This window comes from Nothobranchius furzeri, chromosome 1, assembly GCF_043380555.1.
Source record: "Nothobranchius furzeri strain GRZ-AD chromosome 1, NfurGRZ-RIMD1, whole genome shotgun sequence".
NCBI lineage: Eukaryota > Metazoa > Chordata > Actinopteri > Cyprinodontiformes > Nothobranchiidae > Nothobranchius > Nothobranchius furzeri.
The window spans coordinates 110022866-110039674 of record NC_091741.1 but is presented as its reverse complement, the minus strand read 5'-3'; the positions used below and the strand labels follow the sequence as shown (position 1 = coordinate 110039674).

At 45.4% G+C, this 16809-nt stretch overlaps 1 protein-coding gene across 3 annotated transcripts in view; it reads left to right on the top strand.

The window, feature by feature from the left end:
- Positions 1-5032: 5032 nt before the first annotated feature.
- Positions 5033-16809, top strand: part of hvcn1 (hydrogen voltage-gated channel 1) — a 31035-nt gene continuing 19258 nt past the window's right edge. For 2 of the 3 annotated variants that reach the window (XM_054738867.2, XM_054738868.2), the window contains exons 1-4: positions 5440-5806; positions 11896-12000; positions 12079-12310; positions 15721-15833. In XM_054738867.2, the coding sequence (XP_054594842.1) occupies positions 5636-5806; positions 11896-12000; positions 12079-12310; positions 15721-15833 (621 nt within the window). In that variant the 5' untranslated portion in view covers positions 5440-5635. Of the gene's footprint in view, positions 5250-5439; positions 5807-11895; positions 12001-12078; positions 12311-15720; positions 15834-16809 lie in introns of those variants that run through there. The other variant, XR_008562747.2, reaches the window with a different exon arrangement.

Below are 16809 nucleotides of genomic sequence, written 5' to 3'. Positions count from 1 at the left end.
TCCGGGAAGATGGCGGGTCTGCTGTTTTATGCCCCAATCCAGCCTTTTTGCCCAAAAGCATTAATGCTTCCTTCAAATCCAGGTCAATTTCATTGGCTGGACTTTTTCCTCCTCCCCATAATTCTGAGGAGGAAGCGGCTTCTCACCTTCTCTGCCCGGTGCGCGCGCTTGTACGGTATGTGTCACGCACTTCGGAGATTCGTCGTTCACAAAATCTGTTTGTGCACTACAGGGAGTCTTCCCTTGGTCAGGCGCTGTCGACCCAGCATCTTTCGCACTGGCTGTGTGACGCCATTTCCCTCGCTTACACGTCATCGGGGCAGGATTCCCCTGAGGCACTCAGGGCTCACTCAGCCAGGGGGATTTCCTCTCCGATGGCGCTCCATAGTGGTGTGTCGATGGAAGACATTTGTCAGCCTGCTTCATGGGCTTCATCCTGTTCCTTTACTCGTTATTATTTACGAGATGTGTCTTCAGGTTCCATCACTCGTTCAGTGCTTGGACCCCAGCAGGCTGAATGAATGCTTATGGCACCTCATTGGCCTTGCTGAGATGGATTTCATCCTCTCGTGGATGATGTTTTTTTTTAGTGGGGGCCCCTCTCTTATCGTGGCTGCCTCAGTCTTTAAGCCTGGTCTGAGGCTGAACCTCCCTCACTAAAGGAGATTGATTGGGTGTGTCCATTGGTTGTGTTAACCAGTGGGGCGTAAACCCATCCAGCTGCGCTTTATTCCAATAGCAGCTCGCTTAAGGGCTAAGACTAGACGAAATAGAACGTTGGTTATGTATTGTAACCCCAGATTCTATGAGTCTAGTCGCAGCCCTTAAGCCACTTGGCCCCACTGGTTATGATGGAATAAGAGCCATTGGAGGCGAGCAGTGGGGTCACTGCGGTTATATACCACGAGGGGGCCCAATATTGGTGGACGTACATTTAAGCTCTTCATGATTGGCTGATGCGGAGATCATCCTTCCAATAGCAGCTCGCTTAAGGGCTGCGACTAGACTCATAGAATCTGGGGTTCCAATACGTAACCAACGATCTCTGGGCTCTGTGATGATTTCCTGAACGTTGTCAGCGGTCACCGCCTGAACTTAAGTCCGGGGTTTGATGTGAAGCCCTGTCACAATCACGTTGTTCCGTTGTGTGTATTGCTCCAACTGTGCCACCTTGTTCTCCAGCTCCACCAGACGCCGGTGTCGGTACCAGATCAGCTCAGGGTCCTGCGTCCGCAAATTACGTCACAGTAGATGATTGGCTGAATGTAAGACTTACTGAAATTACGATACCATGCTCATAAAAGTTACGTTAGCACGTTGGCAATGATGATTTTCATTGGTCAGAACAAATTTGCGGTTGTAGTCCTGTAGTCCAAAAATCAACACTTTTAGGAGAAAATATGTATGAATTTTCTAAATAAATGTAAAGTTAAAGCAAAGATATCAACTGATAAACGGTGACCCAGGACCTCAAAAACTCTTGATTTTGATTAAATGGGGCAAAATAAAATATAGGAACTTCACTGAAAAGGCGGCAAGTAACATTTTGAATGAATGGCTGAATGTATTTACATAACAACTAGGGAAATATACAGACAAATTCCACAATAATACAAACAAATATAAGAACTGTTGTGTTTTTTGGTAGTCTGATGTTGCTTTTATGTAGTTTCACATTCTTTACAAAACAAAGATAAATGATGTTTTATGAAAAAATTACAGTTATAAAGAAAACATTCAGGTGGTAACAAACAAGAATTTATTGGCAAAACTGCTGATGTCTTTCCAAAGCTTAAGTGTGAAAGCCGAGTGGATTTGCCGGAATGTGACGTCATCAGCAGGCGCAGGACCCCAAGCTAATCTGGTGCCGACACCGATTTTTTTTGGCGTTCTGAAGTCGGAGAGCCTTGACTTCCTCCACCAGCTCTAATATGGCTGCAGCAGAAATCTCCTCAGACATGAAACCCAACCATCCTCTCCGTCCTCTGCTGTTAACATCTTCTTTGGGCCCATTTTTAACAGAAGTTTTCATCCGTTTTTCCCTTCAACCGCCACACACCGAAGGGCTGAATTGTATCGCATAAATAAATACCGTAAATCCTCTAATACAGGCCCGGGCCTGTATTTGACTCAAGCTCATCAAGCTCCAGGCCTTTATTGGAAGGAGGACCAGAATTAAAGGCAGACCTCAATTTCTATTTGAGCAAAATGAACTAATGGTTCGCTGGAGTTTTTGACAATTAAAATTGCGCCCACATTTTCAAAGTTAAACACATTTCTTTTAACAACGGTAGTTTCTGCTTCAGCCCTCTCCCCCCTCCCCCTGCGCAGCGGCCGCAAACTCACTGATGCGCCTGCAGCCTCTCAGAGTTCCTGCCGCTCTAAACATTAAAATAATTATTTCATTTTCTGTTCCTCACTTCTGATTACCTTCAATGGTGTCTGTTTGTTGCAACCACCAGGTACAAAAACTAACTTGTTTTTATTTGACTATTTTTCTGTCCTGCCTGTTTATTATCTTCCTGCATCTCCTCTCAATCCTAAAGAAAAACTGCTACCTGGGTTCATATATATTCACCTTATGAGTTACCTTTGAACTGCAGTTCTAAAAGATCTACCGACCGCTAAAACAGCGGAGTGCTCGCCGGCCGCATCAGTGAGGTGCGTCACCGGAGGACAAAACAGGTGATGCGCCCTGATCCACAGCAGCGAAACGCATCAGGCACAAATAAAGGAATAAAAGACAGAAAACATAAAAGGAAATGAGCCGACATGAACGATCGCGTGTTAAATTAGTTTTTGAGGTGGCGACACCTGATTTGATAATGTTACTGTGGCCGTGCTCAGGACGCAGATGTCTGGAGCGCGTCAACAATCAGAGCTTTGCATGCGCAAGCTGGTTAAGGTTAGGATGGGGGTGAGGGGAAAGTTAAATTGCCAGAGGGTAAACGTCACAATTTGGTTAAATGTCCATTTTACGGCGGGTGTCAGTACCAACGCTCTGGCACAGCGCCTTGCCTCCCAACACGCAGGAGCTTGTCACCTGCTGCAGGCTGCTGTCTTTTCCGTGGACTGCATCTTGCCGGTCATTATCACGTGACAGCAACTAGTCGATGACGGGCATAAAAAGTCACTATAGAGCGGTGAAGTCAACTAGTGACTAGTTCATACAACCCCTACTGCTCCCCAGAGTGTTCTGCAGCATAATCAGCACATCCGCTTTGAACTTGATATCAAATTTTCGCCTCCTCTTCGTCTCCGCATGGTTAAAGTTACCCTCGAGGCAAAATGCACCGAACATCCAGTCACAGAGTTTATCTATAGAGAGAGAGAGAGAGAGAGTGTGTGTGTGTGGGAAGTCAAGAATGTGTGTGTGCATGTGTGAGTGGCTTGTGTGGGTGTGTCTGAATGAGTGAGCATGATCAAAGAGGCATAAAGCAATACATTTACATTCAGTTGACTGAGTCAATGAACAAAAATTAATAAACATCAATTTGTCCATAACACACATGTAATGCTTTTTCTCCTTTGTCACATAACCGGTTCAGCTGCTGTCTTCCTGAGAGCTTGGCTAGCCCCACCTCACCTCTCAGGGCTGACTGACTAGTTCCCTTCTCACCTAGTCACAACTGTTCATTTGCTGACTGCTTCTTTGTCCATTCCTGAAGAAAATAGTGATCAATTTAGTCATTTTTTGCCTTAAACCAAGATTTCTTTTCTTTCTTTCTTTTTTTGCTTGTTTATTTGTCTGCAAAAGTATATGTGTGATGAAAAAAAATATTTAATCAACAAAATAAAAAGGGGTCTAGTAGAACAACGAGTTACACACAATCAGAGCAAATATTCACTGCCTTTCTAGCAGGGGTGAGAAAGTTCCCGGCCACAGGAAGAGGATGAATACCAGAGAGTCGTGGAAGCTCCCTGCCCGGATGGGTAGGATCGTTTGCCTGACAGAGACCAGGATGTCCCCCTTAGTGAACTGATAGTAATTTGTTTAAGTCTGTAAAATAAAAGTATCCTGAGTTTAAAGTGGTGGTCTCTGAGAAATGAATCAGAGTGTGTGTTTACGGGCTGTTTTACAGGTGTCCAGCAGAACCCTAAATCGCCACACGGCCAGTGTGGACAACCCTTTAATGCTTGATAGACTGGCATACATGGCTTAGAAGGGAAAACATTTTGTACATCCGTGGTCATGGCATCCAGGTCATGGCACAGCCATATTTTTAACTCAGTGTGTCGTTTCAGACGGGATCTTTCCGTGAGCGGATGGAGGGGCTACTGAGAAATGTCAAAAAATAAAATAAACCACATTTGGCATGTTGCTTCAGCAAGCAGGCAATCATAGTGCAAGTTTCTAGCTCAGTGGTTCCCAAACTTTTATCCTTGAGGACTCCCACCCCTAACGTCCTACATTATCACACAAGTTAAATGTGATCATTTACAAATGGCATAAAGATATACAGAGTTCTAACTTTTATATAGTGTTTGGAATATACTCTAAGGTGTGTTATTACTTTATAAATGTAATTTTCACTAATAAAATCTTGGTAACCCTACAACTTCAGCACAGACAAAAGTGTGGGGACCCCTTGCGAAAATGTGGGAACCCCCGTGGGGGGACCGCTGCCCTAGCCGAATGCAACATGAAGGGGGAGGAGCCTCAAGCCTGCTGTTGGCTGTCAATCACTTTTACCCGCCCACAACTTTAAACTCAGGGTTATAATTTGAGTCTGATACAAAAATAAATAAACAACTTGAAAGTGTAAAAAACGCATTTGAAAGTGAACACAGTTCAATTTAAAAACATAAAATCTGAAACTAAATAAATACATACAAGAAAATGATTTTAAAAACAAAAATGAATAAAAAATATATTTCAAGCAGAAACAAAATGCGGTTAGCTTCTTATTTTGGGGTACGGTTTTCGTTTCTCAAACTAAAAGTTCAAAGCTTTTATTTCTTCAGTTTCAAACTTCCTGTTTTATTTTTCCAACCATCTGGCATTCTTTGGGCTCCATACCGCCGCAATCTTAACTCCACTCCGAACCGAACCGAGTCGGAGTTTCTCCGATCAACTGGATACGTGTTGGGTTGTGACCGGTTGGTATCGGTACCGGACCGGTTGGGTTTTTACTCCTAACTGGTCGGTTCCGCTCAGAAATGCTGATAGCGCAAACTTAGACGGATGTTTTCATCAGTTGTTCCCGTCAGCAGCCGAACCTTATCGGAACCTCCTCAATCAGAAGCAGGTAGGAAGGCTTCTCTCTAGCGTGTTTTAATCCGGTTCCTTTCAGTAAGCTGCTCGGGTCCAACCGTTACCGAACCGAACCTTTGGTCTGTTGGGTCCAAACACCAACGACTGGAGCGGCACGTGACGCCATGGAAGCTCCTTCTGTTTGATCTTTAAGTGGTTCTGATCCGGACGTTTCCTCAGAACCCAGCAGTAGAAGTTCTAGTTCCCCTCCGGAACCAGAGCGTTACCCAACGTGCGTGAAAGCAGAAGTGGTTCTGATTGTCCAACATCTGAGGAAATCTGTCCAGCAGCTGAGACAGCTAGGTCCCGGAGCCTGGAGGTTCAGGTTTGTTCTGAAGCTGACCCGGGTCTGTCCTCCTCAGCGGGTCTTGTCCTGCAGCCATGGCTCGGTACCTGAGACACTTCACCACCGTGGGAGACAAGCATGTGTCTCACTGGGTGGACGAGGAGCATGAGGATTTGGTGGACCGGGGTCCGGCCATGGATCAGAACCTACCCCCCCTCAGCTTCAGGGACCAGCTGAAGAGACTCTACGGCTCCGAACGGTTCCAGGTAGGAATGCACCCATGCCGAGTAGTACCGATACTGATACATGTCATGACTGTCACCAGGACTGAAGGTTTTGTTCTGTTTGTCAACGAGAGGAAAGAAAAACTAACTAAAGTCACTAAAATCAACCTTCAAATATGAGACGTGAGTTTATGAAAGCCCTGGACAAGAAGGTAGTATGAACACAAGACAAAAACAGTTACTGGTTGTATTAGAGCTGATGATGGACCAATTAGAGGTGGACTGATGTCAGTTTTTCTACCGCCGATACCGACGTGTGGCGGTTATGGTCAGCCGATATCTGAGTGTTGAATTATCACTAATAACAAGAGTGGACGCAGAACTTTTAAACACTGGATTTAACTGTTGAATCTTCATTTTGTGCACTGCTCAGTCTTAAAAGCAAACATTTACCAAGGTTAATAAAAATATCAATAAAATCACCAAATATTAAATGTAGAAAGAAAGAAACAAATCTTTTATAAAGCACCTCTCAATATAAAAACCACAAGGCACTTCACAAGAACAAAATATTTCAAATAGAAAAAATAATTTTTTAAAATTTTAATATATGGTTAAAAGGAGAAGGAAAAAATGTCGTTGTCGTCGTCTTCCTCCGCTTATCCGGGTCCGGGTCGCGGGGGCAGCATCCCAACTAGGCAGCTCCAGACCGTCCTCTCCTCGGCCACCTCCACCAGCTCCTCCGGCAGGACCACAAGGCGTTCCCGGACCAGATTGGAGATGTAACCTCTCCAACGTGTCCTGGGTCGACCCGGGAGCCTCCTGCCAGCAGGACATGTCCGAAACACCTCCCCGGGGCTTAGCAATGTTTCTGAGATGGAAGAAGGAAGAGCGGACAAGATAACTGACATGAGAATCCAGGGTGAGAGCTGGGTCAAAGGTCATGCCAAGATTCCTGACGGAAGGTTTGGTGTGAGAAGCAAGCTGACCAAGAGAGTCTCTGACTTTGGGAACCAGCTTGTCTGGGGCACAGATGAGGATCTTCAGCTGAAGAAAGCTCCCAGCTAAACAGACGTTACTATTTTAGTAGAGCATTTATCTACAACTCGGTCCGTCATAATTATAATAAATATTAGAGAAACATTAGAATGATCACACATACCTATTGAGAATAAATGTGCACCCAGACTACTCACTAGTGTTACTGACTGCTGATGTTGGACAGGTTTAATGTGGACACTTGTCAGGACATGTCTCAGCAGGTCACACGTTACACTGTAAACAGAAAGAGCAGTTTAGGGCGTCATGTAGCGACCATTTGCTGTGTTTTTCTACTCACTGTGTTGTCCAAATGAAAACTGCTGAATCAAACGACAACACTACTTTAAAAAGTTCCTAACGCTAAAGCAAAACATCAGCGTCTGTGGAAGAGCAGCTGCAGCTCCTGTCTTCTCTTCCCCTCCCCTCACACACAGTGATAACTCCCATACAGGAAAAGTAATGTAATATATACAGTTGGAGCTTGGATTTTAAAGTGGTATGGGCCATTCCCATCTGTACCGGGTCGGCCCGGGCCGGGTAGCCCCAGTCGGCCCCAGCCTGGCCCGGTTGATTCCTCACATCCTTGTCTTAAGCCCATGTGGGCTGATTCTACCCACCAATCAGAGGCTTGCTCTAATGGAAGGTGTGAATTTGCTGTCAGCAGTGGGTGTGTTGGCCCTGGTCGGCCTGAAGCAGACCCCCTCGAGAAGAGGGCTGAGAACGAGCCTTGGTTGGCCCGGAAAAATACCAGGCCACCCAGATATGTAAACAACCTACGCTACCCGGCCCGGGCCGACCCGGTACAGATGGGAATGGCCCGTCACCCCTGCCTATAGTCTTACTCTGCTCACACTTTGTTTAAAAATGTGCCAGAAGGAGGCGTCACCTGGCGCCACCCCAATGTATACGCCCCTCTCTCTGAGTTACTCCATCAGGAAAACGAGCCGTTAACGAACACACACACACACACACACACACACACACACACACACACAGACGCAACATTTTATATATTACTTTTGATACGCACTAAATATACAGTTGTTGGATTTTGAAATATCAGAGAAGCCTTACTTTTTACTCCAAGGAAAATACTTCCAAAGTCTGGGATTGGGGTCTTTCACATTCAGCTGCAGCCCTAGGCTGCCTGTGGATGTGCCTGACTATATATCGGCTCTACTGAGTCCCAATTCCAATACTCGCACTGCGCCCTACGCCCTTCTGTGGAGTGCACTCTGAGCAGGTGCTCAGTAAGGGTCGTGATATTCTTGCTGTTTAACGACACAAACATGTTTAAAATGGCTGCCACACGTTACTTGCGTTGATTTTGAAACGTCGTTTGTGCGCCTCCGAAATTAACACAATGCATTCAAACACTGCAATATACGAGTAATCAGTAGGCGGAGTTAACAGAACGAGCGAGACGCAATCGCTATGGTAACTCCGTCTCTGGTTTAGAGCTCTTTCACACCATCTACGATGCCGCTGCTGTCTTTTTTCTGTCGTGCTCTCAAAATTTAACCAGTTACTCAGAGCTCTTTTAATGACACCGTAACAGCTGTAAGTATGTGGTCTCTTTAAGACGGCCAAAGTCGTCTTGTTACGATGTCACCAGTATGCGCCACTATCCCCCCGCTCTTGCAAAGCATGGGAGAAGCGTGCTGCGGTTGGACGCTTGGACTGAACTTTCTTTCCCTCACTCGAGTAACGTTACGGGTCGTATAAACACTGCTTGTTGCAGGTATGGCGAGATAGCAGCCGTTCAACCGAGCATTATATGGTTGTTAAGAGTGTGTGTTTATTAAAGGACAGACTTTGTGGGATTCCCCAGAGTCTGAGTGGTTGAGACATCACTGGTGGTTTAGCTCGTCTAATAAGACTGTGGGCTTTCATGCAGAAGACCCGGGTTCGATTCTGGATGTGACATAGTTGTTTTAGAGTTTATTTTTTACATTAATGGTATATTTTTTTCCAGTAAGATGCCCAAATTTTTATTTGAGACTCGCCGAACGGCATTGAATTCACAGATAAAAAAGATGTGGGTTCAACTTTCATTTTGGAACAATTTTTCAAGCAAGGGAAGGGAATGATCTGAGCTTGTAGGAGGACTGACCCATCTTAAACCTTTGTCGGCTGTGCTGAAGAGAAAGGTGGTCGTCGTCGTCTTCCTCTGCTTGTCCGGGTCGCGGGGGCAGCATCCCAACTAGGGAGCTCCAGACCGTCCTCTCCCCGGCCTTCTCCACCAGCTCCTCCGGCAGGACCCCAAGGTGTTCCCGGACCAGATTGGAGATGTAACCTCTCCAACGTGTCCTGGGTCGACCCGGGGGCCTCCTGCCGGAAGGACATGCCCGACACACCTCCCCAGGGAGGCGTCCAGGAGGCCTCTTGACCAGATGCCCAAACCACCTCAACTGGCTCCTTTCGATCCGGAGGAGTAGCGGTTCTACTCCGAGTCCCTCCCGAATGTCCGAGCTCCTCAGCCTATCTCTAAGGCTGAGCCCGGCCACCCTACGGAGGAAACTCATTTCGGCCACTTGTATCCGCGATCTCGTTCTTTCGGTCATTACCCAAAGCTCATGACCATAGGTGAGGATTGGGACGTAGATCGACCGGTAAATCGAGAGCCTGGCTTTCTGGTTCAGCTCCCTCTTCACCACGACAGATCGGCTCAGCGTCCGCATCACTGCAGACGCCGAGCCGATCCGCCTGTCGATCTTCCGATCCCTCCTACCCTCACTCGTGAACAAGACCCCGAGATACTTAAACCCCTCCACTTGAGGTAGGACCTCTCCCCCAACCCGGAGGTGGCAAGCCACCCTTTTCCGGTCGAGAACCTTGGTCTCAGATTTGGAGGTGCTGATCCTCATCCCAGCCGCTTCACACTCGGCCGCGAACCTACCCAGCAAGAGCTGAAGGTCAGAGCTGGATGAAGCTAGGAGGACCACATCATCCGCAAAAAGCAGAGAAGAGATTCTCCTGCCACCAAACTCGACACACTCCACCCCACGGCCGTGCCTAGAAATTTTGTCCATAAAGGTAATGAACAGAACCGGTGACAAAGGGCAGCCCTGGCGGAGTCCAACCCTCACTGGGAACAGGTCAGACATACTACCGGCTATGCGGACCAAACTCATGCTCCTCTGGTAAAGGGACTGAATGGCCCTTAACAGAAAGCCACCCACCCCATACTCCTGGAGCGTCCCCCACAGGGTGCCCCTGGCGACACGGTCACAAGCCTTCTCCAAATCCACAAAACACATGTGAATTGGTTGGGCAAACTCCCATGCCCCCTCCATCACCCTTGCAAGGGTATAGAGCTGGTCCACAGTTCCACAGCCAGGATGAAAACCACATTGCTCCTCCTCAATCTGAGATTCAACTATCGATCGGACCCTCCTCTCCAGTACCTTGGAGTAGACCTTTCCATGGAGGCTGAGGAGTGTGATCCCCCTATAGTTGGAACACACCCTCAGGTCACCCTTCTTAAAGATGGGGACCACCACCCCGGTCTGCCACTCCACAGGAACTGTCCCCGATGACCACGCAAGTTGCAGAGACGTGTCAACCATGACAGCCCTACAACATTGCCTTGAGATACCCAGGACGAACCTCAGAACCAAATTATTTAATTAATTAGCTGCGCGTTCTCCTGTCCTCTGTCCTCCGGGCCACACACACACACACACACACACACACACACACACACACACACACACACACACACACACACACACACACAAGGGACTGTCTCAGCTGTTATTTTCGTTGAGTGTGCACGTACAGCATGCACGCCTCGTGCACGAGCCTACTATTGAAGCTGCCGTTACGCATTTGGCCTGAGGGGGCAATCGCAAGCATAAAAATTCAAAACTCTCTAAAGTCCCTTTAAATAAAGGTTTAGTTGTTGCATTTTAAAGGGTGTACTTGCATTAGTATGATATATTAATTTTACATAAGTGGTTTTGGTCTCGTTAATGTCAACAATATTTTTTATTGTCAATAATGTGTTGGACATTATAACATCCAGTAAAATGTGTTATCGTCCCAGGCCTATTAGTAACGTAACGTCTGTAAGTTGTACATCCAGCCAATCATTTGGCACCCCGAGCAGATCTGGTACGTACACTGGTAGTTACTATGTAGAATAGAATAGACTTTATTAATCCCACAGTGGAAATAAAAATTTGCGCAAAAAATCCCTAACTGTGTTAAGTTAAACAAAATGCAAACAATGGAAGTTTATCCCGTGCTGTCTGATGATTTTACTAAGTAGAAGCTTGTGTATAGTAAAAAGAATTTGTCCAAGCACCGAACCCTGTGGTACTCCATAAGTAATCCTAGTGTATGAAGAATAATTCTCATTTACCTAAATAAACTGAAATCTGTCAGACAATTTGAATTTTACCTACAACATGCTGAAGCCTTTCTAAGAGAATATTGTGATCATTTGTGTCAAAAGCAGCACTGAAGTCTAAAAAGACCAGAACAGAGTGAAGCTCTGTCACCTCTGGTTCTCAGTCTGGACCAATAGGGAGTGATTGGTGGACTTCCAGGTTCTCGCTGGAGCGCATCAGTCCAGGGTTGGTTCTGACGGATACCTGTCAGGTCAGAAGGTCGAAAATCTACGAAGCAAGTTCTTCTGAGTTGCCAGATGTGAACTTCAGCGGTACGATCCGCCATCCGCTCCCAATCCAGCTACTGCACTCCATTTGTAACTGTGTAGAGACAACTCTTAGTACAGGAACAGAAAGACCATTCATTTGCATCAGTCCAGTAGAAAGACACATAATAGAACTTGAGTTTTTTCATCACTGGGTTTAACCAGAACTCCATGTAGTCTAAAGCAGCATGGAGACACCTGGCAACAATACAATACAAACTCCACACAAACATCATCCTGTGTCTGAGGGTTCCCGTCCTCCTGAGCTCATGAATGTGGAGATCCTCACCAGTGAAACCAGAGCAGTTTTAAGTGGTGGTGTGAGTTACAAGCAGACACTTTGTGTGGTCCTCTAAACCTTGGACAGTGGGTCTAGATCTATCTGTATCTCTACTGCTGGAGGAATATCTCCCTCTGCTGCTGCATCCAGGTGCTGGTGGTCTGTTTGGTGATCCTGGATGCTTTCTTCGTCCTGGCTGAGCTGCTGATAGATCTTTCTGTCGTTAAACTAGAGCACGGCCATGTTGCTCCTCAGGTGAGACGGTGTCCAACTCCAACAGAAATCTGTGACATGTCTCCTCAGTGAGATCTTCCTTTGGTGTGTATTTTGTAGGTGTTCCACTACCTGAGCCTGGCCCTTCTCACCTTCTTCATGGTGGAGCTGGCTGGGAAGATATTTGCATTCCGTTTGGAGTTCATCCATCACAAGTTTGAGGTGTTTGATGGTCTGGTGGTGGTGGTGTCCTTTGTGCTGGACATAGTCTTCATCTTCCATGAGGATGCCTTTAGTGGGTTTAATCTCCTCATCCTGTTGCGGCTCTGGAGAGTGGCTCGGATCATCAACGGTTGGTCAGACTCAAGCAGACACAGCCAGGGACTTGCACTAAGCAGTCGGGAGACTGTTCAGTTTCTTGAAAGTTACATTTCTATTTACTTTTCCTGCAAAAGAGAGTTCCAACTAATACTTTAACTGAAAATGTTACAAAAATAACCCAAACTCAAGATGCTAGACTCTCTGCCTTACATACACAACTCATAGGCTAGACTGGCTTTGACACATAAGAAACAACAAAGGCCCAATCCCAGTACTCGCACTGCACCCTGCGGTCTTCAGCGAAGTGCACTTGGAGAAAGGGTGCAGTAAGGCTTTGAGTGCGTGGTACACAAGTGTGAAAATAATTGCCAAATTGAGACGGGGAGTATTGCGTAATGGATCACAATGCATGCCGGGAGGCTGCTCGCTGTGATACTTTTTTAAACTTTAAAGCCCCAGTGTGTAATATTTTTACCCGTTTACTGTAAATCCTGTGTTTCCAGTTCACAAACGTGTCCTTTTCACTAATATTTCTCACCAACACCAATTCTAAATATTCCTCTCAACATGAAATTATACATTTTTATATACATAAACTGTGGTCGAGGCTCCATGGTCATCCACCATCTTAAAATACAGTAGCTGTTTAGGGACATACAAGCTCCACGCTACCCGTTTGGACTATGACTGTAACCTGACAGAACCAGCAGAGGGCAGCAGTGCACCCTGGAAGCATGAAGTCTGCTAATTCAACTAAGAAATAGAAAAGAATAGCTACACCGTTGCTGTACTTGTTAGTTTGAATAAAAAACTATTAAATCAAAAGACACAAAATTTGTCAGTTCGTCATCGTGTCCAACACAAGGAAGCCGCACATGTTCAGACCTCCGCCCGCTATTAGCTGGACGCCAGCCTCCGATTGGTGTCTCTGACTCCCACACTCAGCTCACGTTGTTCATCCGTCTTTTCCTAGTACCAGAACTCCCAATCCGGTCCCAACGTGTCAGTTCCAAAGTCCTCCTCAAGTCTCCTCTCTTACTGCAGCCTGCCGTCTCTCCCAACACGCTCCAACTCAGCCGCTAGCCAGTGGCTAAACCAGCGTTGTTTACTTTATCCCCACAACTCTACTAATGACGATGTAGTTCTCCACGCGTTACTGAGACGCTTCGACTCAAGAGAGCTTAATCTCAAACGTTACCTTTAGGTTTGGGTCTCCTTTTGCTGGTAATCCGTGGGAGTTTACACACAGCATACCCCGGCTCTAGCCATGGCTAACAAGTAGCTTGTGACGTCCATCTCCACCACGCCAGCCATGAGCCACGATTAGCTGGTGGAGGAGTTAACATTATTTACTTGATCTCCATAGCATGTCCCCGGCTCACAAACACTCCTTCACCTGCCGTGGCTAACGAGCAGCCAGTGATCGCTCCATAGATTGCAGCGGCTGCCAGTTTTACACCGAGGCACTGTGAGCCGCGTGAAACGGGTGTTGTGGGAAATTATGTTCCTCTGAAATATTCGGTTTCAATTAGGCAGTCAAGAGCAAATATTTCCAAATCCACAGGACTTATTGTCTATGATGAGGACTAAACTACCTCAAATAAAAGATGTTAAACTGAATGAGATTACATCTTTTTACATAACTTTCAAAAATGATAAATAAGCTTGCTGCAAAAGAGAGAACAAGAATGTTTTTTACTGTATCTTTTCTATTGTTTATAGGAGGAAATACAGATAAAAATCACAAGCACAACATTATTAAATTACATCATTTTACCGTAAAAATTGATCACAAATGTTGTGAAAATAGCCAGAAGTGCGATCTCCCGACACGGTGGACAGAATATTTCAGGGGAACACAATTTCTCACAACACCTGACTTCCCGGCTGACGTCACCCCTCCTCCGTGTGTGAATGGTGACAGCTTCAAGAACCGAACTAGCTTGCTTCCTTTAGAACTGGTAGGTTGATAAACAGTCATAATTATAAATGCTTTTTTAAAGAGGTCGAGTAGCTTGTTTTAAGCTATGTGTGGGTTAGGTTACACGAGTGAGCCACCGTAGCTGCAAAACTTTCTCTAAACTGCACGGCGTTAAAGAGTCGCATTTTTTCATCATGATTTCAACGGATTTCACACACGGGCCTTTAACAACTTTCAAACAAACAATTATGTGAAATAATTTTACATGCATTGCTTTGTTTAAAAGTTTTAGAGCAGGAAATAATTGTACTAAAATTCACTACTTTCATTAGAAAACACATATTTTCAAAAAATGATCTTGAGCCTGTTCTCCCACAGCAACGGGTTGTGAGTAAAACACTCCACCCAAGACCGTAACAATGCAGACATGGGTGGAGTGTGGATCAAGGGTGCAAAAGAGGCGTGATCAACTTCCGCACTTAAGGAACAGAACACCCTACGCACTCGCACCCCTGGTCGGGATAGCGCAATTGAAGGGTACAAGTATGTAAGTGCGAGTATTGGGATTGAGCCTATAACAGTGGCTGATCCGACCACTGTCACACAGGAAGGTATGGAAACATCAAATAACACAGAAACTGTACCTAGCAAACATTAATCAGTCTAATATGTTTGGGTAACTCCCATGTTGCCATCAAAACATTCCATAATTACTGAATAAACAGTAATCTCTTTTCTCTTGAGAGTTGGCATGACCCAATGGACTAGGCCACCTAAGGAGATCTGCTACAGCTGGGCTCTGGGTGATGCTCAAGCAGCAACTCCAAAGCCACTGGTAACTCAAAGGAAAAGAGATTAAATCACTGCCAACACAACTAGACAGACACCAGAGTATGCCAAGGCAATGGTTTCCAACCCTGGTCCTTAAGGCATGTTTTCCATGTTGCCCTTTTAAACATCAGTGTTTCCCTGCTGCCACACACCTGACATAAATGAATGAGTGATTAACAGGCATCTGGAGCACTTGATGTCCTCTTGAGGAGCCAGTGTTAATCAGGTGTGCAGAAGCAGAGACGGAAAACATTCAGGTCTGGTCGCCCTGGGGGCCAGGGTTGGGAAACACTGCACTAAGGTTTGTCAATTGGACAAATGATTGAACCATTGGTGATTGGTCAAGCCCTTCGCTGACCCACAGAACATCTCACCATTTTCTGCACAAATATATCACCCATCATCATTTCTTGGACTGAAGAATGTCACTTGGAAAAGTTTTGTATATCATCTAAACTTAATGTGTGCACAGCTTAGACCACAGTCCACAGACTGAAAAGACCAACAATCAAATGTACACATTATCAGCCAGCCGTTCTCCTGAGGTGTGACAGCAGTCTAACACACACACACACACACACACACACACACACACACACACACACGCACACGCGCACACACACACACACACACACACACACACACAGAGGTAGTGGTTCCAGCTGTGACCCTGTTTGAACCTGCTGCAGGTATCCTGGTGTCGGTGAAGACCCGTGCAGACCACAAGGTCCACAAGCTGAAGGAGAGCTACGACCATCTGGTGGAGAGAGCCACGGAGCTGCAGAGGCAAAACGATGAACTGGTGGGTGTTTGGTCTGAAAGGTGTAGATCCCAGAGGCCTCATTTATCAACCATCAGTGTAGGGAGTAACATAGGGCTGGGCGATATGGCAAAAATAGAATATCACGATTTTTCCAATATTTTATCACGATTTCGATTTTATCACGATTTTTTATCCATGAATAGCATAACTTCAATTGCGTATTAAAGAAGAGAAACATTGAATAAACAAACATTTATTCATATTAGGGATAATCAGCACAGTGCTAACACACTTATATTTTAAACTCACACCAGAGATGATAAAAGCCCTGAGAGAAACAATTACAAAAATCAGTTTTTCTCATTTTTAAAGTAACTTAACATAAATTAAAATCGTAAACATATTTAAAGTGCAAACATGTCAATTGCAAACGTATTGTGCAAACATTAACTTGTTCAAAATACTATGTAGCTCCCAGTTGCTCATGTAGTGGATAGTTAAGCTCAAATACGGCTCTGATATGCGGCTGGACCAGAGATCGCTTGTGGTAGCAAAAAACTGCACATTCTGAATATTTTCTGCAACAAGTCTCTAAATAAAGTAAAATTTTCCAGTGCAGATTGGAGACAACCCATAGAAGCACTGATTTGATCTCATTTCAGAGAAAAATAGAAAAAATAGAACAGGTTAGATGCACCTAATAAATAAAATTACTAACAAACTCAGGATTCTTTCTTTGCTTCACTGTTCTGGTGCTGAAAATATCACTAATGCGGATCAAAGGAGATACACAGATTAATGCACCTCTTATTTATTATTTGGAGACTACATTTACTGCAGCTGGCAGAGATTGTTTCTATTGACACACGGAGTTTACAGAATCATTTTAAATGTTAATAGGGGAAGACTGCAGGAGGGAGCGGTAAATTACAGGGGTCCCCAACAAAAACAAGAAACTACGAGTCTGATGAAACCCGCTGGTTTTCCATCAGGCAGTCACGGGGCAGCTCCAGCG